The sequence below is a fragment of the Molothrus aeneus genome, chromosome 2 (assembly GCF_037042795.1).
Source record: "Molothrus aeneus isolate 106 chromosome 2, BPBGC_Maene_1.0, whole genome shotgun sequence".
In the NCBI taxonomy this organism is placed as follows: domain Eukaryota; kingdom Metazoa; phylum Chordata; class Aves; order Passeriformes; family Icteridae; genus Molothrus; species Molothrus aeneus.
The window spans coordinates 39,927,585-39,952,849 of record NC_089647.1 but is presented as its reverse complement, the minus strand read 5'-3'; the positions used below and the strand labels follow the sequence as shown (position 1 = coordinate 39,952,849).

At 36.5% G+C, this 25,265-nt stretch overlaps 1 protein-coding gene across 1 annotated transcript in view; it reads right to left on the bottom strand.

The window, feature by feature from the left end:
* The window catches only part of ARHGAP42 (Rho GTPase activating protein 42), a 136,877-nt gene that overhangs the window by 17,560 nt on the left and 94,052 nt on the right, over positions 1–25,265 (bottom strand). Inside the window, exons 5-15 of the mRNA XM_066544733.1 lie at positions 24,807–24,908; positions 20,300–20,410; positions 13,802–13,906; positions 10,239–10,368; positions 8,309–8,409; positions 5,920–6,029; positions 5,054–5,132; positions 4,147–4,186; positions 2,652–2,714; positions 800–874; positions 37–121 (exon numbers count right to left, since the gene is read on the bottom strand). Coding sequence (XP_066400830.1) covers positions 37–121; positions 800–874; positions 2,652–2,714; positions 4,147–4,186; positions 5,054–5,132; positions 5,920–6,029; positions 8,309–8,409; positions 10,239–10,368; positions 13,802–13,906; positions 20,300–20,410; positions 24,807–24,908 — 1,001 coding nt within the window. The remainder of the gene's footprint in view (positions 1–36; positions 122–799; positions 875–2,651; positions 2,715–4,146; positions 4,187–5,053; positions 5,133–5,919; positions 6,030–8,308; positions 8,410–10,238; positions 10,369–13,801; positions 13,907–20,299; positions 20,411–24,806; positions 24,909–25,265) is intronic.

Here is a 25,265-nt window from a genome sequence, read left to right as displayed (position 1 = left end):
GAAACGAATACTGAAACTGTGTGGCATCATACTTACCTGAGGTAGTTTTTTAGTCCACTTGTTATTGTTTTATTGTCCCAAATTTCCATATCAATATCCATATCAGGAGGTGATTTAGGGGCTGTTAGGAATTTGAATTAGGATTTTGTTAGTTTCACTTACACATTAACTAGAAAGGTAGCCAAACAGAAGCTACTAGATCAGCCATTTAGCTCAATTAATTATTTATTAGCTAGACTAACCACCAATCTGATCAATTTAAATCTCTTCATCTCTGCCAAATTATAAATAAATGTAAATTCAGTGCTCATAGTTAGTAATCATAAACATTAACTATGCACTATATCAAAGTGTTAAGTAAGCCCAAGTCCACAGAGAATTACTAATTCAGTTGTCTTAAACATGCAAACCCAAGCATCAGAGAGATAAATTAGCAAGAAAAGTGAAAGACTGGAACAAGTGCCTATTAAGGTGAGCCGTGATGTGTTATGAAACTAAGCTTTGGAGAACTTGTGGAACAAGCCAAATATCTATCAATAAATAGAACTTTAAAGCCAGAAGAAGAAAAGCATTTTTATTAGTAATTTACTCATGTGTAACATGCAGAAGTGAATACTAATACACACAAGGAACTACTCATGAATTACTCATTTTAAGAGTCCAAACTCAATTCAGTGGCAGCCAGTGCACATACAAAATTGTGAATATTGTGACACACTCTTCTGAGCACAGCAGTTGAGGCAAAAGGAATCACAGCAAATACACTGCACAATGACAAAAGTTCACTTCAGATACTTACAAAATATGGTATTCATTAGCTTTTGCACCTTGGAATTTACACCACCTATTCTGTACAGTCCAAGTATTGTAATACCTACATTGGGAAAACAAGTAGATGAAAAAATTAAAAAAATTAAAATATGGTGATTTCAATAGATGCCAATGCATTCTTGGTGTACGTTTTCAAAACATCTAAATGTATTTATGGAAAACTGTACCATTACATTCTTAAGTACTGCTTTACCCTACTGCAACCTCTTGTGGGATATTAAATTCATTCCACTGAGTCCACACCATAATATACACTAAGCATAATTTTACATTAACAGAACCCTTCTGCATAGAAATGACCCATATTAACAATAAGGTGATGGCTAGGAAAAGTGAAAATCAAGACCCAAAAGCAGTCTAAAAACACATTGCACACGAACAAGTTTATATTGCCTAAATGTCAGTGGAATTACTATGCAACTGTATTTGCTTAGACCACCATCCTTTCAAATAAGATGTGATTGACATTTATATGAAAAAAAAAATATACTGTATACTGTTCTAACATACAAATTGAGAATTTATGTTGCCAGTTAAAATTGCCAGGCCTTTTATAAGCACAGCACAGTTTTTAAGCACAGCACAGTAAATAATAACAAATAATGTTAAAGAGTGATATTCAGAATACAGTCTTTAGAACATAGAATCACTAGGCTGGAAGACACCTTAAAGATCATTGAGTCCAACCCATGCCCTAAAACCTCAACTAAACCATGGCACTGAGTGCCACATCCAATCTTCGTTTAAACACATCCAGGGATGGTGACTCCACCATCTCCCCAGGCAGACCATTTCAACACTTTATCAATCTTTCTGTAAAAAACTTTTTTCTAATATCCACAGCTTAAGACATACTTGATTATCTCAGTCACAATTATTTTATTATTTTTAACTGCCTTTTAAAATCAGCAGGGTTTAAATGTCTTCCATTCTCCCCACTTCAAGCCTTAACATTTTAAAATTGCCTACTTTTCCTTTGAAAACAACATTTCTAAATCTGATTTTAGATAACCTAGGTGTTTTGCTTTGAAACCCTCTTTCACCCTCCCTGGCCCAGAAAATAATGCAAGCTCTGAGTCAGCAGTGACTTAACAATGATAACATTGCTGGCTGAGAAACTGAATTCAAGTTGAGCTTAAAATTGCACAGAGATCACATTTGGATAGAAGAGATCTGCACACTGACAACTCAAGAAAAGGCTATCTCATTTTATAGGTGATGATACAGCCATAACTCTCCATTTAAAACTTACTGTGAGTTGTTAGATACCACCTCATTGGTAAAGTGATTTTTACTTCCATTTTTTACATTCCCACTAACAAAAAGGAGTGTTGCTAAACATTAAATGCTGCTAAACATAAAAAAAAAAAAAGTTAAAATGTACAACATTACTGGATAAAATTATAGGGGTTATACTCTACAAAAAACCAGATGTACCAGCAAAGAATGTTAACGTCACTTTTAGGTCTTCTGATTTCACACCTGAAAACCAGGTTGGGAGCTGAGACTCCCTACAGTTGTATCAAAAGAAAAGTCAAGTCACTGCACACAAAGGAAAGACTAAAGATGTGTGCAATTGTGTATTAAACTGTCTAATCAACAAGAAACTACAGAAAAAGTTTAAAAATCTCAAATATGTTAAGAACTGTTGCTGGAAACGAAGACAACATTTTGGAGTGCAAAGCCCCCAGATATGATAAATCCAAACCAAATAATGGATACACTTCAAAGCACAGATGTAAAACATGCAGAATTAAAAAAAGCCAGATTTTAGAAAAAGTCACAACAATCTAAGACATTATTTATGGTTTAATACACACCTCTTGTTTCTACAGCATGAATACATTTCCTCACAAAGTTGAAACCCGCTTCATTTAAGAACACTATAAAAAAAAAGGGTAATTACTCTCCAACATCAATATACAAAATATTCTGTTTAGCTACACTCCTGCACTAATCAAGGAGGGCTAATACATGGTTATCCATTACATTATAAGACTTGTTCAGTAATATGTTCTTTGTAGATACATCCATAGCATTCACAACCCATCTTTGTAGTCATTCTGTACCATTAGAAACTCAATATTCTACTGTCTTTTTCAGCAATCAGTAGCCTCTCTAAAGATACAGTTGAAAGCTGCTGAGCAAAATGCTTTTAAGAGTCCAGGACCTACATTATGAACAGAATATATTCATTGCTTTTAATACAACAATGTTCTTTCTTCCTTGCATATGCACATAATCACTCATAAAATGGTAATGTAGAAGAACAATCCTTGTTATTGAGTTTAATTAGTCATCCTATTTCAAGCGAATGTACTTCTTATTAATGTTGCATCTTCAATACCCACTGCTCTAACTACCTAAATAATGATCTTAAAACAGCGTATTTGTCACCATTAAAATAAACACCATCATAAAAAATAACAGATAGTGGCTTAAATTTTAGATTTTCTGAGTCTCAAATATACCTTCAATGAAGATGTATGTCCAAATTTCACCAATCTATTTCTCTGAGATATATTATTTGAATTAGTTTTATATATTTGTGTTAACATACAATAATAACCAATGTGTTAATACAGTGTTAATACAATTATGCACACAAATCTCATAGTACCTTTAAATACACTAATTTTCTTACTCAGTGTATGTCTAATAGGTGCATATACACCTTAAACTAAAAAGATGTGATGGACCAAGGCAAGTTGTATGAGGTCCAACAAGGCCAAGTGCTGGGTCCTGCACTTGGGTTACAACAACCCCAGGCAGTTGTGGCTGGAAAGATGTCTAAAAGATAAGGACTGGGAGTGCTGGCAAACAGCAGCTGAACATGAACCAGAGTGTGCCCAGGTGGCCAAGAAGGCCGATGGCATCCTGGCCTGGATCAGCCAGGTGTGGCCAGCAGGAGCAGGGCAGTGACCGTCCCCCTGTAGCCAGCACTGCTGAGGCCACAGCTCCAATGCTGTGCTCAGTTCTGGGCCCCTCAGTGCAAGAGAGACATTGAGGGGCTGGAGCGTGTCCAGGGAAGGGCAACGGAGCTGGGGGTGTTCACCCTGGAGAAAAGGAGCCTCATCACTCTCTACATCCATCTGAAAGGAGGGTGCAGCCAGGTGGGGTCAGCCTCTTCTCTTAAGTAACAAGCAATAGGACAAGAGGAAATGGCCTCCAGTTGTGCCAGGGAAAGTTTAGATAACCAACAAAGTTACTCCACAGCAACAGAACTAAAATAAAAAAAAATCTTTCTCCCACACATATCAAGGAACTGTAACATTACAGAAATCTAGCAAGATATGACAACTCAAAAAAGCTTACTTTCTTCCTTTTTGCTAATAATGGCTGGCAGTGTGTAGATCTGTAAAAAAAAAAAGAACAAAAACCAATCAAACAACATCAATGCAATAGAACAATGTTTGTGCTTTAAATCCTTTATTGCCAGGTTTGTGAGGAGTTGCAACATGCTATGTACTAGATTGCTGCTAGGGAAATTCCAAGCTTGCCTTTCATGATCTCTTGACATTTACTGCTCCAGCACACAGCTGGGTTAACAGCTCTGTGCTACCATAATGCAACTAATACATAGGAAATCAGATTTACTGAGACCAGATGAGTTAGATTTCAAACCAGCTTGTGATTATAATTCCTGTACTCGTTCAGGCCAACAAGTAGCATGTAAAACCCTCATGAAGTTCATAAAATGGATCAGCCGCTCTTTTCCCATCAGATACAGGTCTGACATCAGCCTCATTCAGTGACTACTTTAAGAGCATACAAATAGTGGGAAGAAAACTCAGACAAGCCTGTCCCTCAGTAGCTTTGAACATGTGTTTCTGCTCTCTGCAATGCCATTTGAGATGGTACTAATTGTTTACTCTATGAAAATGCCCAAAAGATGGATGTTGTTTACCACTGTAATAACAACCATTTCACATATATTATCTGAACCATGAACCCTATTAGACAATATGCTATTGTGTTACTTAAAATAGTATTAATTTAAATACCCTAACATAAAATAATGATATATATAAATGTAGGCTTAAACTAATAGATCTACTTTTCTGCTTTGTAGTTATCTTCACTATATACTGGCATTAGTGTTTCACAAAGAAAACAACTCTATTTGTTGGTATTGTGACAGAGTATCTGAAATGTATACTAGCTTCTTTCTGTAATATGTGATCTAGAAAACTGTAAAATGAAAATTAAAAAATATCCTTACTGGTTCCTTTCCATCCATAGCTTCAAGCCAAAGTTTTCGGTTGGATTCTGAAAAAGCTTGTAGTGTGATGATTCCAGGTCTGTCAAAAACACACATTCATTGAAGTTACTGTTTTTCTCAAACAGTATCCAAAGTCAGAATCCACATATATAGTGATGTGAATATAGAAAAGACAGACAGAAGTTAGAGGAAGTTATATCAGAGCTTCTGATATAACAGAATAATTTTGAGCTAGGTATAAAATACAGCTTTTTTTTTAAAGTTTGCTAACAGTCATAAAACATTTCTTAGGAGAACTACTACAAAATTGAGTCAATTTATCATATTTTAACACAAAAATTAATTCAAGATTTCTCTTTATTCCCAAGATTGGAAAAAACCACTTCTACAAATACTGCATATCTGTATCTTAAATACAGGAAATCAATTCTCAGGTATCTGATATAATTATAATATCCAGGAGTAAGTGGAAAAAAATTGCAGACATAATTTTCAAGAAAAAAAAAGTACTACTATACATTTCTGAAAGTAATAGAGTTTTTTACAGAATATACTTATTAACAAGTATTTATAAAATATTAATAAAAATATTTATGATCTGTTTCTAAAATAGGATAGTCAGTTTTTCCACAAGTTCCATAAGAATCCATGCTGTATCTGCATGCAAACATCATGTAGTAAAGACAACACATATTCTGTGTAGTGAATTTAATTAGAAAACCAGGTTTGAAAAAAGAAGTACTAAGTCTTGAAAACCTAGTTTGTCTGTTTACAAATGTATTGGTAAATATGTGTTCCTACTACAGGAGTAATTATTATCTATTGGTTGCTATTATTTTCAAATTGTTAACAAAATGGAAACAAACCTCTCAAATACTTCAATATCGAAACAGAAACGTTTGTCAATTGAATCTGTCTTTCTCCTGATGCAAGATTTTAGCTTGAACATTTCTGGTGAGCTTGTGACAAGGCCATTCTATAAAACAACAAAATGGAATTAGCACAGGCAATACACTTATACACCTTGGCTTCATCCTAAATTTAACTGAATGAACAGTCCAAAGAACATGTCTTAACATAGCTTTAGGCATATTTACAGTATTTTTCGATATATTAAGACTACATTTAACAGCTTTCTGTCTTATATTTGTTACTTAATCATTGTATTTCAAAAAATTCCCTAAATTCAAATCTTACAAACACCTGTGTATATAACTTGATTACATGCATGTAAGGATGAAAATTACGTAGTTCTGCCAACTCTCACATGCAGATAAAAAGATTTCTGAAGAATAAAGCTGACTAACTCTCAACTCTGGCCATGATTGTGAGACCTTGCTATAATATTGGCAAGGCTGACACAACTGGGGATTCTGAGGAATGGGAGGAAGCAAATGTCACTCCTGTCTTCAAAATGAGCAAGGAGAAGGATATAGAATCATAGAACCATTCAGGTTGGAGAAGGTCACAACTAAATCATCTACATATCTTTTAAATATTTCCAGGGTTGGTGACTCAGCTACTTCCCTGGCAGACAATTTCAATGCTTGACAACCCTTTTGGTAAAGTAATTTTCTGTAATACCTACCTCCCCTGATGCAACCTGAGGTCTCACAACTTATGGGGAACTATAGGCTAGTCTGCATCACCTTTATCCCTGGGAAGGTGATGAAGTAAATAATCATGGAAAGCATTTCCAAACATATTAAGAGCAGAAAGGTGACTGGAAGCAGTCAGCATGAATTTAATAAAGGAAAAATCACATAGGATCAACCTGATAGCCCTGTACAATGTGTGTTGAATGGCTCACTGTATGATGGAAGAGCAATGAATATTGTTTATCTCAACTTCAGCCATGCTTTCAACACTACATCCTGGGCTGAACACTGCCTGAACTACTGAACTCACAACAGAAGTCCAGCTGCAGCCAAGCACTAGTGGTATGCTCATGAGGTCAATTCTGTTCAGCATGAATAGCAGTTAGCCCAGGCACCAGGTCAGGACGAGACTGACAGGATAGAGAGCAGCTTGGCAGAAAAGGAATTTCAGGTTCTGGTGGGCAACAAGGTGACCATGAGCCAGCAATGTGATATTGCTGCAAAGAAGGCCACCAGCCTCCTGGGATGCATCAGGCAGGGTACTGCCTGCAAGTGGAGGAAAGAGATCCTCACCTTCCATCCAGCACTGGTGAGGGACACCTGGAATGCTATGGCCAGTGCTGGGCTCCCTGGTAAAAGAGAGGCAGTGATGTGCTAGAACAAGTCCAGCTAAAGGCTACCAAGGTGATTAAGGACTCGGAGCACAGCTACCTGCAAGGAGGCTTTGTGAGGTGGGGCTCAGTCTCTTCTGCCATGTCTTCAGTGAAAGAACATGAGGGAGAAGCCTTAAGTTGTGCCAGGGGAGGTCCAGGTAAGATATTAAAAATAAAATTTTCACTGGAAGAGTGGTTTGGCATTGAAATAATTAACCAGGAGGAGTCACCATCTCTGAAAGTGTACAAGAAGAGCCTGGATGTGGCACATGGGGATAAGATTTAGGGGTGATTGTGGTGATGCTACACTGATGGTTGGACAGATGATCTTGAAGGTCTCCTCCAACCTCAAAGATCCTGTGATTTGTCATATGAGGGGATGCTGAGAGACCTGAGACTGTTTGGTCTGGGGAAGAGGGATCACATCAGTGACTAATCTACAAATACCTCATGGGAAGAAAAGTAGGCTGAGTCAGATTCTTCTCAGTGGTGCCCAGTGGAAGGGTGAGAGGCGATGGGCACAAACTCAAATACAAGTAATCTGTATTTCAACTTAGAGAAAGTATTTGAACTTTAGAAAAAGTTTTTTATGGTGGTTGAACACTGGAACAGGTTGTTCATAGACAGCTCCATCCTTGGAGATATCTAAAACCTGGCTGGACACAGACCTCACCAACCTCTTCTGGTTGACCCTGAATTGAGTTTATATTAGAAATCTCCAGAGCCCCCTTCCAAACCTAACCTATTGAATGATTCTGTGCAAATGTGATAAATTTCATATGCACTTACAACAACCATATTAGAGAAGTTATTTAATAAGTGATTTAAATATGTTTCTAATGAAATATTAATTGAATATTTATCCATGCTATATGATACATGCACTGTTTCATCTACGAGAACAGCCTTATCTCTTTGCATTTTTTCTTTTAGTAGTTCCTTAATGCTTAATAAAAAAGATGGAACATACAGGTCATGTATTTGTTCATGTACAAGCAACTCACCACTTTTCCACCAGATTTTGTTTCAGCTATACTCATTGTAAAAGTTTTTGTTCCTTTGTCGTAAGTGCAGTAATGTTTAACCCATGTAAATCCAAGGGGTCCTAGAGTAAAGAGAGATAGTATCAAAAGTAATTGTCATTTTACCACTATTATACTTGGAATTAGAGTAGAAAAATGAAATAAAGTAGCATCTACATGCAGCCTACTCCTTGTTTTTTAATCTGAACATGTCGTTCCAGTATAATTTCCAAATATTGCAGCTTGATAATATTGCCCAATAAAGTTTCAGCAGACTGACTTTCTTTGGCAACTGGATGGGTAACAGCATTCTATTATAGTAACAAGGCAGGAAAAAGGCAAGAACAGACCTGAGGAGTTTTCAACAATATTAACAGTAGAGTGCACAAGAGGCAAATGATTCACATGTGAGTATTCACCATATAGGGACACCTGACAATACCTGAGCGCTCCCTCTGCCACATTTGGGACCCAGAAACGATCCCTTCCCCTACCCCCAGAAAATGATGAGGTGGTATTGAGTAAGGACCTAGTCATGCCCAGCTCCTGGCTACTTGCAAAAATTAACTCTGTCCTGTCTAGAACGAAGACAAAAATAAAGAACCTTGACTTTAAAAAATGGTATTTTGAATTTTAATTGTGGGGTTTTTTTGTGTGTTTTTCTTTGTTAATGTGAAGAATTAAATAAAAATGTTTGAAAAAAACCCTTGTAGTTTTACTATAGATACACAGGTTTTGCCTTCTCAATGTACCCACAAAGGTGGTGGTTATATGAGAGACTGAATCAGTCATGTAAGTTGGATGTCTGTCAATCCAGAAACCTAACTGTGGAAATTTATATGGTCTATTATGCTGACTGAGAAAGCTCTCCTATTGCTTGTGTTCTGGAAGAAAGTAAAGTCATGAATCGAAAATTCAAATGGTTATGTACCCTCAGAAGTTAGCTGTTCTGCTCCTATATTTTAAATTATTTTCACATAGCATAACAAAATCTGTAATTATTTGGAATCAATTTTTCCTCTGATGGCAATTCATTATCTCTTTTAGCACATTATAAGATGGATGAGCACTCTCAAAGCAGTTTTAGATGAGTTAAGAAGTCACCTATTTTCATTAGAAAATTTAGCCAGACACCTGTGTTGCAACTTTAAACTTGTTACTCTTGGCCATCCAAGAAGACAATTTATGGCCTAGTGCCATTTTTTAAAAACAGCTATATTTACCAGCATGCATATCATTAATAAATATATACAAAATTTACTCTCAAGGAAAGCAGACATTTAACCCAGTTGCCCACAATTTGACAAGGACCTATAGGATAAGGGTTGTAGGCAAGTAAACTTGCATGATAAGGAATTATATAACTAGTACCTTTCCTACTACACAGTGAGTACAGACCCTGTTACTCCAGAATAAACATTTCTTTTCAGTAAGATGTCAAGCTGGCCTTTCACTATTTAATGAAGCACAGCATGTGCCTGGTACTTCACTCCTTTTCTCCCTCCCCCATTAGCACGGCTCAGTGTAATTTCCACTTAACACAGATTTCTTTTATGATTATTAATCAATTAAAAAATAGACTGTGTTCTTAAAACTTGCAGCGCTACTGAGGATAAAACTGGCTGTGGTTAACTGTGGTAAGATGGTACTTAGATGACCTTTTCTTACATCTCTGATTTCCATTAAGCACATGTTCATTTAAGATGGCTGGGTCAGTGGAGGTCTCTGGTACAAGGTGCTCCTGATGGCTGAACTAAAGGCCCTGTTCAGGCAGAGAAAGTACAGGAAACAGAAGAGAGCCAAAGCAGGGTGCTGGGAGTTTGCAAGGTGCAGGGCAGCCAGCCAGAGCTGAGCTTGCTACCAGTCAACCACTGGGGCAAACAACAGCACGGACCTTCCTGGCTGTACTTACGTTTCTCCTGCACATAGAGATAGCCTTCCATTGTCCACTGACTTGGTGGTCTGTAATCTTGGTTAGCTGATTTCATTCTCTGCATGAGCCTCTCGACTTCCTGTCTAGTGCTTTCGAAGTTATTGCGAGTCTAATACCCAGGAAAGGAAACAAACAAAACCCCACATCACCTCATGCAAGTACTAAAATAACAATGAACAACTAATTACAAGTAATGCCAAGGAGACTGTATTGGAGACCAACAAAAGCATTTGCCAGAGACATAAAAGGGAGGAAAAGGAAAAAAAAAATGCAATAAAGAATGATACTTTTCACTGCTAGAAGCCTGGGAATAACCTAGTAATGAAGAATTCAACTTAGGCACACAAATGTAGGGAAAACATAGCTGAGAATAGCACCATTGCTCTTTCTGCAGGTCACTAATCTCAGACAGGAGGTCATCTCATATCTTCAAGTATGCTTACATAGTATTTTGCAGACAGATACAGGCTTTCCCTCTGTACACTCCAGGATTCTCAGACAGATATTTGGCTAAACCAGAAGCTGCTAACAGCTTAGCCCTAAACCTGAAGTAGTAAGACCCACTGAAGCACTTTAAGTACAGTGCAGAAAACACTAGTTTGGGTTACAGCCAGGTTAATGAGCCCAGACAGCTGCAGTTTCTACACACATGGAAGAGATAAATTGTCTGTGTATCCATATCTGCAGTGATACCACAGGTGCTGCTGCTTAGAATAGTCAGGTTACTGGCACTGCCATGAACAAGGTCTGACTTGGCAAACGCCACAGTTCAATATAAAAAAAATGGGAGGTAAGAAACACTCACAAGTGGCAGAACTATGCCAAAAGCATGGAAGAAGTGTGCCTGTCTTTAACATCACATGTGTAACCAGGCATGTAACAAAGCAAACAATTATGGTATTATGGTGGGTTGTTTCTATATTTTCTTATATCTCTATGCATATAAATGGCTACTTGCTCTTAGTGAATTCAGTGAGGCTAGGGTTTCCCTCCATGTACCTAGCATGGGATAACAGAAGAGAATTACTGAGAGATGCCAGAGCTTTGATTGATTAAATATCAGCTATTGAATACTCTGCTCCTATAGGTCAAAAAAAAGAATAAAGATTTTTGTAACGTTTCTACAGAGTCATCTATGGACTCAAATCCACAGCAGTCAGAAAGATACTCTCAGGACTTTATACACCAGTGAGTACTTCCCCTTTTACATGGGCCATTTGCATAGGTAGTTGCACAATAGTGTAAAAGTATACATGCTCAATCTTGGTTTTGAAGACAAACACTGTTATTAGAGAGGGAGATAAAATTCTAATCCAAACTTTTCTGATTATGCCCTTCAGAAGAAGTATCAGTTCAGACCAAATTTAAGAGAGGTCATTTTGAGGCCCTCAAGAAGGACAAGCCATTGAAGGAATGTTCCCATTTTAAGAGCTTGTCTCCATCTATTAAGTTTTTAATTACTACTTTTAAGCAGCCAGGTCTTTGAATCAAATCACAGAAACCAAAGCCAAACAGACACACCAAGTATGCCACTGGCCAGCTGAGACAGTTAAAATGACAACAGGTCATGTTAGAACATGGTGACCTGTTAAGAGCTGCTGGTCTGCTACTACTCTTCTACAGCTGTTACTGCTCCTGCTCTCCTGTAGAACATTTTTAAGAACAGCAACAGCAGTTCAGATAAACTATTCTTCAAAACCTGAATACACAATGCAATGGAGAGGAGTACTTTTGACAGCTACAGAGAGGCTGAATGCACTTCTTCCTGTCCTCTGTTTGTCTTTACCTGTATAAATTATTTCACTTCAATCTGATTTTGGATGATACTCTCAATGACAAGTACGTAGAGAACACAGCTGGCTGTGTGAAACTGTGGATCTAGATCTGGAGCCAGAATTTATACTGCTGTGTAACAGGAGTGAGTGATGTACTGATGCCACTGTATCTTCATGTGTATGTTTTCTGATATATAATTAAAAAAAAAAAAATTCATCCTTCTACCTAACTTCACATCTCCCTCTACTTCTGTAATCTATTTACAACTTCAAGTTGTGCTGATATAATAGTTAGAAAACATTAAATATAAATATTTCTTAATTAACATTGAAATTGAAAAAAGTCCTTTAATAATTTTGCCTCTGTAGACAAGTGTAGAGGAAACATATGATTACTTACAATGCCAGTTTTGATCTGTGCTGTGAGCTCCTGCTCCACTCAGACCTTGCCATATTAAAATAAGTAAAGTAAGTCTCTGGACTGAAGCACATTTTTCACTCTTTCAGTGAAACTGCTGTGCAACAACACTGACCCCTTGTGTCTTTATCTGAAAGCATTTTAGTAGCAAACAATGTGAAAAACACAAAATTGGTAAGGACAAGCGACTGGGATGCTCTACAGAGACCATTTGCACTTTGATCCAAAAGGAAAAGAATAATCATCTAGGAAGTTTAGCCTTATTTCCTCAAGCAGTATTTAAAATGGGACCTATATATATGAACAAGAGATGCAAAAGGGAAGATGGAACTACAAAAATTTGTGGTATGTGTCTTTTCTTGAAAGAATGAAGTGGACTTAACTTTAAAAGAAATTTTGTTCTGGACTTTGATGTTACTTTTCAGGAAATATGTGGGGTTTTTCCAGTACTGACATGTTGAAGTTCACTTTTTGCCTCAAAAGCAGAGTGTTTAAACTTTCCTTAGAAGCAAAGTGTGTACTTACTTATTTGTAAGTATATTTTGTACCTACTTATTTGTATATCCTTGGAAGTGTACTATCTGAATTACACACTGAAACAAGTATACACTTGTATAAAGCAGTTATGATGAGTGGAAAAGTATGTTGATTAAACACATTTTAGTTATCTCTGATAGTTATAAAATTCTTTGGGCAGTTTGTGCCCAAAATGGGATCCTGTATGGCTCTGACTACCAAATCCAGACGAATTTACAGAAAAAGATTCATCTGCTCAGTTGAGTGCAACTTTCTACACAAAAAAGAGATTCTCTCTTCTGGTGAAAACTAATGCTCATGAGAGCTGCTCACCATGGAGGAGGGTCTCACCTATTCTGTAATGGTATAGAGAGCAGCCAGAGAATGGCTTCCCAAGATTGCTTTATATATAGCGGGAAGTTAGCAGACAGCAGGACAAACTGTACAATTCTATATCAGCTGGAGCATATTTGGTACCTCCACTTAGTCCAGAAGACAGGCCTCATTCTCAAGAAAGCTTTATACAAGTTTAAACCTATCTGGACCGCTATGTTTTCTAATAAAAGCTTGGCTGTGGTCCTGTTTTTCTTGTTCTTGCTCCCAAAGTTTTGATTTGGAAATCACAAATTTACTGTACAAAGTTGTTGTCAGGAATCTTAATTACATTAGCCTTATAAAAACAATTTTACCTATCTGTATATGAATTTGATTTCAGCTTACTAAAACATTTCAAGATTTAGAATTTCAATAAAGTGCTATAAATCTACTTTAATATCCTAAACCGAAGTTAGCAAATTAAAAAGTTAAATTATGTAAATACAAATCATCCTTACATTTTGCAAATTGAACTGCAGTTGCTGCTTGTATGGTGCAAACTCCTGAGCCAGTTCATATCCTTCATGGTAAAATGTAAATAATCCTTGAAGAAAGGCCAAGAGCTGAAAAGGTAAAATTGAGAAGCATTATACATTTTTAACTCCGGGAACACTGTGTGCTTTTACATGCAAAAGCAAAGTTTTGCTGAGAAGAAATCCATGATGAGATCTTAAGAAAAAGGAAATGCTACACCTGCTTTTGTGTCATGAAGTTGTAATTTCCATAATAATTTAATTCACTATCTTAGTAATTTTGTCCAGTATTTCAGCTGGAGTCTTTGCTGGTGTGCATTTTCCAAGTTTAAAATGTCAAAATTCAAGTGTTTTTACTTCAAAATATTCTTTCACTTTCTTCATAGTAATTGCTTGGTCTACGACCTATTTTCCACAAATGAGACTCTAGAAAATATGTTTTGGATAGGTTAGCACAACACAAGAAACCCAGATTATTTCTTCCTGCTCTGAAAAAAATGCAAACTCTATCTGGTATGTCTGTGATTAACTCCAACAGAACCACCACAGTCTGCATATACCCAGCTGAAGAATTCTTTTAAAGTTTGCTTTGAAACAATGCTCAAGTAGTAAAAGGTGCCACTAGATTTCAGCTCTTGAATTAATGCATTCCTGCCATCTCTTAGTTTTAAAAGCCTTCTATAACTGATTCTGCTTTAAATTTTAAAAGAGTTTTGACATTGCTATAAGTCACCCTACCTGCTGTTAAATTACAAGCATTTAATTTCTTATCATAGACTGCTTTCTTGGTCTATATAATTTAGCTTACCAAAAAAGGTAAAGAAAACAGAAAAAAAAAAAGAGAAATTAATTTGGATTCACAATAACAGAAATTTTTAACAATAAAAATATTTGCATTAGTATATTACACCATTATCATCTGGGCTAACTAACTGGCTCTCCAGGCTGTCTGACTCAGTAGAGAACCACAGGTATTCCAGAGCATAATTCTTTTCCCTTTTTCAGACTTCTCTCTCAGGATGGAATGAATGATCCAATCGAAACATTTATCTCTCTTCATTGACTACTGAAGTAGTCTAGACTCAGGCAACAAAAATACCATCATTCATATTTAAAGTGTTTGCTTTGTGCTACCAGTACCATAGATTACTCTAAGTGGAATAGTGTAAAGATGTAGTTTTTACTGTGCCTATATTTTCTTTACTCTTAGCCCTACTTGAAGAATTGTAGCAAAATTGTTCTGCCTCCTCTCTCCCATTACTCTCTAGGAGACCACTGAGAGCCCATTTACCTGCCTGCTCTTTTGCTGCATTAGTAAGTTAAAGCAGTTGGAGGTGAACAGACCATCAGTTCAGACACAAATATAAGGTATGGCTGGGAGAAGGACTCTGCCCTTGGTTTTTACTGCTATTGCAGGAGCAGAGGAAAGCCTGGCCTCAGGCAGAGATGGTGCAAGCCCACAGCTGCCCAGTAAGCCAGTCATGGAGCCTGAAGAACTGAGAAGATCTTTGGACACAAAAAACAAGTTTTTGTGGGGGCCTCTACAGTGGATGTGAATTCCTGAACCATATTCCACCATCAAACAATGAAGGCAATGCAATCTCAAGAAGAGGGCTCCATATCTTGTGTAAATCAATCTCACCTTAACATGATTCATCTGTCCAGCCAAAATTATTATCTCAGCTAAGGACTGGACCCTGAAATTATTATTATTAAACTGATTATTCAAGTGTTTCCGAGGAAGGTCCAAGTACAATAGTTTATATTAAAAACCTCCAATTGTGCAAACAGACAGAAAGAGCTCTACAATTTTCTGTAATTCTTGACTATAATTCTAATTCTGTAATTCTGGAAATAACTATCTATAGGAAAAGAAAGAAAATTAATCTTCCTTTTTATGAATAAAGTACAAAATATGCAAATTATAACTAAAGCTCTGCTTTGGCTCCAGTTATGTGAAGCCTGTTCTCACACTCTAGATTCAGTTACTCATCAGTGCCCCCAGCTACAATTCCTTCAGATGTCACAGGGCAACTACTCCTGTGCTTACTTTGACTTGGTCCAGTCAAAAGAATGTGCGGATTAACACAGCCTGCGAGCAAGGAGCCTGCTGCTAAACCCACTCCTAGTGCAGGAGTCACACTTGGCAAAACTGTAGCCAAATCACCACACTAATGCACACCAAAATTACAATAAAGAAACTTTGTGGAACAAAGTTTCAGTATGTCAGCTTATGCCTGACTTTTAGAGCTCAGTTTAAAGAACACTTCAGGAGAATAAATTGTATAAATTTCAGCTTTAATACTTGAAGGAAAATATTTTACATCACATGAAACACTTTTGCAGAGTACACCGAGAAATACCAAGTCAAATATTTAACACAAGATGGCAGCAAAGCTGAATTTATCTGAAAGCAAAAATACAACAGTAGCAAAAAAAAAAAAAAAAAACCAAAAAAACCCCAAAAACCCAACCCAAAAAAACCATCCCAAAAGTCGGACAAAAATCTGAATTAATTTTAGTTAAAGTACTTCACAGGTATTCTGGCAGTTGTGCATTGCAGAGGATCTGGCCTTGAGGCTTTCCTGGTTAAACACTCTTTGAGAACTCAGAAAAACAGGAATAAAAGAAAAGTATTATGCAAGTCCTAGATCAGCATTTTTAAGCTGTGTGCTCATATGTGACACTGAGGATGGCATTCACTTCAATGTACATGTCACTAGCAATGGAAAAACAGGAATGCAGAATATGCCCTGTGCCCAATGGGCCTGTGCTGCTAGGGCATCTTCAAAATCACTTCCATTAGAACAGGTACAGCCATAGCATTATACGGAAGAGATTTAAAGGCCATGGTCTTTTGCCCTAGGCTCATACTTATAGTGGGATTTTCTTTTTGCTGGCATTTGAAGAAGCACTGCTGCTAAAGGCAGGCTCATAACTTTAAAGATATTAATATTAAATAGAGCAAAAAATATTAAAAACAAGAATAGAAAATCAGCCCCTTTTCTTTTCTAAGAAAATTTCCAGAATGTATTTTGAGGTGGTATTCACACATTAAGAGGTAGGTTATTTCATCAAACATACAAAACAATGTCTGATGCTTTCATATCAACAATTTTTTATTTTAATAAGTGTTTTATCGTTATCTCATTCTGAGTGCCTAATCATTCACATCAGTAAAGACTGAGGTCTGAACTCCATAACACAAAGCTACTCATCACACCAGTGCCACAAGGATTTCAACAGAGAACCCGAAACAAAATCCAACTACTTCTTGAGACTCTATTTATTTTTATGTAGAGCTGCTGACCTCAAGACTGCCTGGTCGTTTCATTCTCACAGGAAGAAGATTGTACTTAGGTTTCGGATAGGGGAGGAATTTAACCTTTGGCCTGCAGCACATCAGCCAGAAGTCCCTGTCTCCCTGTTTTCATTTTATTTATAAGAAGATAGCACTTATTCTTCAGATTAAAGTGAACATAGTTAATAATGTAGAAAATGCAAGAAAGGGAAACTTAAATTTAATGTCCACTATGAAGTCTCATAGAAATGCATGCAATTACAGGCAGTTTTTTTCAGTTGGCTGTTCTTTTTCTCTTCTCTTTAAATAAACATTTAACTGACCACCCCTCACATTTCAGATAGGTTACTGCTTATGAACTTTGTGCCCTGATTTCTACAGGACAAGGAAGTCCTGGCATCACCAAAGGACAAAGCAGAACTTTAGGAAGGTGTTTGAATTGTTTTACAAGCATAACATCCTCAGAAAGCACTGTTGGCTTGCACTAGCTTCCTAGGGATCACAAGAGAAAAGCTAGCAAGACAGATTATTGTCACTTAATTTGCTTTATTGTTTATCCAGCTGTAAATTTGAATACTAATTTGTCCTTCAGAAAAAGTTTAAATTCATTATCTGTATGAAAACCTGAGGTTTTTTTTCTTGGAAAAATCAAGATTTAGGAGGATTGCAAACAGGAATATGCCAGTTACTCACACTAGTACACATTAACAACCACTTAGATCAAGATGCAGAGAACAAAGAGAAATCCATGGCCTGAGAAGCAGCTGCAAAAATCTACTCTAAATATTATAATCTTCTATGCACTGTATGAGTCAGTAGCATCTGTACCTTAAAATCTTTCCTGAGTCTCCTCCAGGAGATAACACACTCTGCTTTTACTGACTCCCACTGTCCTAGCTGTAACCCACCTGGCAATTTTTGCTAGGTTACTTCTCCCACTCTGGTTCTCAGACTGTCTTCATCCTTTGGCATAGAAAAACTAAAGGTCTTGAAAGGATGTTTAACAGATCATTTGATTTTCAAGTTCTACTCCCACATCCCAAATTTATCCTTCTTTTGCATGGGCATCACAATTTCCTCCTTCATTGCACTAACAGATTTATTTTGTTAAACTTTCCTTCAGCAAGTCTGTTAGCAAGATGTCAGACTGAGAATTATTTGAGGACGTGACACCGTGCTGATAACTCAGAGGCACAGGCAGCACGTACACGAGAATGTCTCACGACCATCAGAGCTCCTGAGGAGGAATGTCCATATGGACACACCACCAGGCATCATCTGCCATATGCACATTCATAGAGCACACAGAGGAAAATTAATAATATGACAATTCTTTTGATACCTGATTTTAAAGTGTTAGGCTTTCTCCTTATCTAGACCTTTCATCTAGGAGCACATGCTCATATTTCCAACATTTCTTACATAAGCATGAATTTTAGAAAGCCTATTTTGAAGTCTTTGGGTGTTTTTGATTTGTTTTGTTTGTTTTTTTCTATAACCATGGTATTGCTGATCTGTATTTTAATTTACTTTTTCACATAAGGCACATGCCTTATGGGTTTTAGAAAATGTTCCTAATTCAGCACGTTGTATGCAAGAGACTACAAACAAGAATTCAGTTTTGAGGATTCAAAATTTTATAACTGATGTTATAATGTAAGCTCCGTCTATATCCAGATTGATTGTAAATAAATTCACACACAAAGTCAGAAGACATTACCTGCAAGGCCTATCATTACCCAGTCACCAGAGTATTTTCTGTACCTTCCCCTGGACAATCAAGTATGCCATACTGGGCTGGAATGCCTACTGATCTGAGACAGTATGGAAATAGATACATTTAAAAGTAAATTTTACCTATTTTAACTATTGTGCAGTTGCACAATATTTTCCAATGTACAAGGTCTTTTCAATACAGAAAGTTTCTATTACATTAAAGGAGCATAAAGTCTTCTACACTAGGGTCAGAGCTAGGTCAAGATTGCTAGATTTTTCCAGGATGTGAGAGTTTTGCAGAAGGAGACAGAGACACACACTCTGGATTAATCTGTGACAGGTAGAAAAATGTCCTTATTTAGGAATCCGAGCAAAGTTTTAGTCTCTAAGATTTGGCAGCTGTATGCTATAAAGATAGGATTTCTGAAAGTACTGCTTGCTGAATCCAGGTTCATTAGTTTGCATCAATGTCAAACATTCAGTATACAATACTCTCATCTCATGGAAAGAAGGCATCTGAGAAGCTCTCCTTGGTGACACAGGGTGTTAGAGATGTAATTCAACCCATTTCACAGTGAAGAGTGCTGCTTGCTTGCAGTGGAGAGTAGTTACAAGGAAGCTGGGAGATGGTGTGGAGAAAAGTTACACTTGTTATGCTCCTCTCTGACAACCAGGACTCTGCTGTGCTCAGTGTGCCTAGTGTGCTTAATGGGAAGGGACACATGGCACTGGAAGTTTTCTGTCAGGGGCTAGAGGTACAAACTACATCAGGCAACTGGCAAGCCAGCCCTGTCTGTATGACATGAACAGTAGCAACACTGCTACCAGGCCACAGAAATATGCTAGCATGTCATGAAGCTGCTTTTGGACCTGACTGACACAATAGGGAGTTAGGAGTGGGGGATGGAAACACAGTCCAGAAGGAAATCCCAGACTTAAATATGGACACTGAAATACAACTTTATCTTTTTAATGGCACGTCAACACATGCATTCCTTTATGGGCAAAGTAAACTAAAGGCAAATGACTCTGCCAACAATAAGATGAACTTACCTATCCACAGAAAAAATGATTTTTCACTTTACTTCATGTGTAACTCAGAACAATGTCTGTGTATACTGCCTACCCAGAATATTTAAATTAAAACCTGGCTCAAAATTTAAGCCATTAAATCATGGTATTAGGAAACATCGATTATGTGTTGCACAGACACAACATTACATGATGTCCCATTAAAATGTTACACACACTTCAAGTCATCAGACATTTCACTTCACAGTAGATACTAAACTCTTACATAATCCTTCAATAAACATGGAAAGTGCCCAAGCCAAGATCTTAATGTCTGTCTGTATACAAAGAACCTGCATTCAAAACTTAAAAAGGGAGCAAAAAAATTGGTATTTTAAATTCAATTTTCAGCTTTATACACATGCATTCTAAAGAAAATAAAACATAAAACTTACAGGTTCTACAAATTCAAATTTCTTTTTCTCTTGTACTTCTTGTATTTTAAAAACATATTCTAATGAGGCTTCATAAAAGTTCTGATGTTCTCTGTCAATCTGTGTATCTGCCTAAAAGACAAAATTAAATATGAACAACATTAGTTTGGTCTTGTTATTGCTTTAAAAACGGGTTATGTCATTAAGAAACAGACCTTCCATAAGATTATTTTAAAAGTTTCATAGAGTTCAGTTTTCTGTCTGAAAATTAGAATACCTACTCAAAAAAGCTAAATGCAAGTTTAAAAAGCTAACATTACACATTTCAGCCTATGCCTTTTACTCCTCTTTTTTGGCTTCTTCTCTCTTTTTGCTCTTTAATATTCTAGGTTTTAGGAGAGCCTGGAAAGAAAGAAAGGTGGCAGCAGGTACTTGGAATATGTAAATTTAGAAAAGAAAATAGAAATGAGCACTGTAGGAATCAAGGACAAAGATAATGACTTCTATTGAAATATTTAGGTATCATATGCACTGAAATTGTATCTACTTCTCAGGTTCAAATACCTTCACAAAAACATATTTTCTTTCTTAAATAGGCTGTCTTTAACAATGACATCTTGCAACTTATTTTTTTATAGTATGAGTCACACGTTCTTGGAATGTAAACATATTTAAATCCCTAACCTCATAAATCAAATATATTTCAAGTTTTAATTTTCAAGTGACAGCACTGCAAGGCAATACTTGTCAGAAATGCCTGACTAATACCACCCAACATGGAGATCCAGTATCAGAACAGTGTCATCTGCCTAAACAGCTAAAGAATTAACTCTTACCAGCTGATAAAGAGTCATAGGCTTTTATCTTCAATTTGAACAAGCCACAGGAGAGGGAACTAACAGACAAGCAGTGTAGCGCATAGATGATGTTTAAAGAAGACATGAAGATTCCATTCTAATTCATTCTACCTCATAACAAATCATTTTCTCATGCAAATCCCTTTTGGGCTGTATTAGTTAGACTTTGCTCTTTGGTCAAAATACTACAGCAGATTAACAACATGAATAAGATCACCCGTTTTTGATGTACGTCAGTTGAAATACAGAAGGATACTTCTGCATGTTCTCTAGTTTAATTCTGGTATTAAAATTAACAAATGCAGGGAAAGTGGGAAAGCGTGATGTTGTCTTCCCTTGACAACAAACTATAAACCAGCAAACACATCATAAAAGAGATTTAGTACTTTTAACAGTAAAAAAGCAAAAAGTCAGTGTTTTCCTTCAGGCAGGATTTGGCCATCAATAGCACCATATATAATTAAGATTGCTTCTCTACTCAAGGACAAGCTACTCTTGTGATTTGGCTGTACAGGATTTTAACAATATTGATTCACCTTCCCAGCCCAGTGTTCTAGCTCTGCTTCAACACATGGGCCTCAAGGATATGTTTCAAATCATTCAGTACCAGCATCTCCTTCCTATGTCTATTAAAAAAAAATCAGTAAACTAATAATATGAAGCTGAAATCAAGCACTCAAAATTCCAATAATGAACTGCTCTACCTTAAAATTAACTCTGCCATTTGCCATTCATATAGTGTGTTTGGCTAGTGTTTTCCCTGGTAGTCTGTTAATAGCTTTATTTCACAATAATTATCACAAAGACAGTGCTACATAACTGAACAGAAGCAGTTGCGACCACTGTGGGATGCGATCCAGCAACGCCTTGCTCACACAAATGCCATCAATAAGCACTTGAAACAGATCTCAGTTCTCTCATTTAATTGTACATAAATAATGAAACATAGTTTTAGAAATTGTCTCTTTTAGGCTTTACCTCAGAAAAAGTATTTAAACACCTAATTAAATCCATCCCTACTCTGAACAGCATTTAAGCAGGTTGCAGTTGTAATGATACTTACAGCAACCAAGTGCCATCTCAAATATGGTTTAGGGCCATAATCACCACCAGGGAAAGGGACTAAATCAGATTTCCCCAAACATATATTCTGTAGAAGCTTATGAATTTGTGTTAACACCAAAGGATTCAGATTTGTAAGAACTGCTTTGAAAGTGATCTTAAAATTTCCAAAGGTGAAAGTTTAATGCTTTTCTGTGAGTTCAAACTGCATGTAAAAAATAAGGAGATCTGATGGATATAATTTTGAGTCTCTACCTGTATGATGTATAGTTATAGTGAGTAATATTTTCATTGATGTAGGCTATCACCTCAATATATATAGCAGAGCTTCACATAAGCTTGGGGACTGATTCTGGAACAGGTTTCAGAGAAATAAAATCAGAAGTTCATTAGATTTCTCACATCACTCAATTATGCCCATTTTCTCCTCCATTGTAGGCTTCTGTAGGCAGTGAAAAGATGCTACTATGAAGTTGCTTTTTGATGCTAAAGGAAAAAAGCCAGTCACCTGTATAAACTGCATCAGCAGTCTTGCAGGCTCTTAAAATATCCAACATATTTCAGTTAGGTGAATATATGCAAACTACTCTCTACAGAATATTTTTCAACCATCAAACTTCAGATACCTAATTAAGTGATCTCAACTGGACTCAAGTGAGATATGTAGAAGAACCCAACAAAGTACAAGATCTTTGCTCACCCCAGTACTCTTTAACCCACATAATGTGATGTGGTATCAAGAAACCTCATCGATTCAAGGAAACAGTATTTTTCCCATGTAGCAGTCAAAAAATGTTATTTCCACCTCCCTGAATACATGATGTTGGCTTGAGGCATGGACTTCCCATCTCCTGCCCTGGGCACCAAAGCCCCAGCTGCCAGCACTGCTTGGTTCTTTGCTCGTATCCTGCTCTGCTGTGGGCTGCTCCAACAAACTCCATCCTGGACATCCGGGCTATAAATGGGGCTCATCCAAACCGCTCGGGATGCAAAGCAACAGCTGTCTTCAATTTCAGATCAGGAATGGGGCTTGGTCTCCTTTTACTTCCAATATAGACAGAGGCCAAAAGCCTCCCAGGTTGACAAATTTGGTACTGATTCGCTATTGTACCTTCTCTTACGGTGGGTCTATGCTGCTGATTCAGCACATCTACAGTGGCAGAAAACGGCTAAAGACAGAAATGCCAAGTTATGCTCTTTATTCTTTACAAGGGAGGCATCTAGAAATCAGAAACCTCAGCTTCAGCTACAAGATTTTAAATCTGGATATGCCACTTAAGGACACATTGGAAAAAATTATTCTGGTTTTCCATTAGTTTATACTTGTGAGCCAAATCCACTATTATTGTACCATAGTTTACTAGATTCACAGTTGTTACTTCACACTTCAGTCGCTGCTTTTAGACTGTAACTATTCTCATGTCTCAAGAGTAAAATATTTTATTTATTTTATTTAGCTTCTATTCTAGAACAAATTAGTGTTTAAGCTTACTTTCCCCAGTTTGGTAAGAATTTCTCTTTTTTTAAGCTAGGGTTTAGCCTCTAACTGGTTATTCATCAAGAACTGGTTCTTTATCAATACCTAAGATATTTGGGAAAAGTGAAAGCTGTAACATACAAGTGGAACAATGAACCAATCCTACATAACTAGCTTCTTATCTAGACTGATTATTATATAGACAGCAACAGAAATTTAGCCATATAGACATTATTAGAAAATTTTAATTTCTAAGCCTTATTTTATTTGAATTATAATATTATTGGTAAACATGAAAAAAAATCCTACAACATATGATTGAGTGATGGTCACACCTTTGGTGAAAATTCCATCTGCAAACTAACCCCCATGATTTAAGATTCACCATGACAACAGTAATCTCATCAAAGTGATTTTTAACTACTTTTGGCACAATTCCCAAAGTGTCATTGATATAATATTGCTGGGTTTATTGTAATTTGCTTCAGAGACAAGTTATATTAATTTCTATCAGCATACTAAAAAGCCCTGGAATCTTTCTGTTAAACCAGAAGTCTTCGTGTTTTGTTTTTGTTTTTTTTTTTAAACAGGAAAGAATCAGCCATACAGACTCTTCAAAGCTGAAGTTATAGATACAATTTCAGGGAAATTTCAGGAGCCTCAATTTCAGAATAAGATGAAAAGGAGAAAAAAAAGAAGCAGAAAAGAGCATTATTAAAGTGATCTCAGTTCAGTCTTCTGGATTAGAATTTATGTGAAATAGAAGCGCAATTTCATCAGTTAATAGATTAACTAGCAAACCGAGAAGAAATTAATTGGCTTTCCAGTATTCCACATATAGCTTATAAAACTCACACTTTTATTGTACTAATATAATTCTATTCTTGCAACCAATAAACATTAGCTGTACTTGAAATACATAAAGTTGCAAACATAGAATATTGCTTTGTTCAAATATTTAACTCCTATTTGGGTTGTTTTCATCCCAGTCGAGAATTTATAGTCACAAGCGTGACCAGAAACCATCACAATTTCACGTTAAATAAAATACAGCATGTCTTGAAGAGAACCAGCTTGTTATCATGATTTCTATGCAAATGTGAAATTAGGTAAGAGTGCATTCAGTTCTTACATCTTGCAAATGAGATTCTTTCTTCTTGGCTGACAAATTTAAGTGCTTCTCTAAGATGGAATAATATTTCTCACTTTCCTTGTCAAACTTCTTCTTCCCATCCTGAAAAACAAAGCATTCCCAAGTGAAATATTTGACTAAATATCACAGCTAACTTAAATTAAAAGAAATAACAGGTGCCAAGATATGCCTCACTATTAAACCACTTTTGTTAGTTCCAGTATTTTTAGGGTTGACTTCTTAAGTGGAACTAAAGATAGCAGGAGAACTGCTTCAATTATTAAAAGCAATGGTAAGCAGGATTTTTCCCATAAATAACAAATCCATACAACAGACTTGCATGCCATACAACAGACTTGCATGGTTTCCCATAGTAGACGTACATGAGATTTTATGTAAGTGGTAAATTTTTAAGCAGACACTTAATACAAAATAATCTTCCCCAAGTTTTTTAAGTCT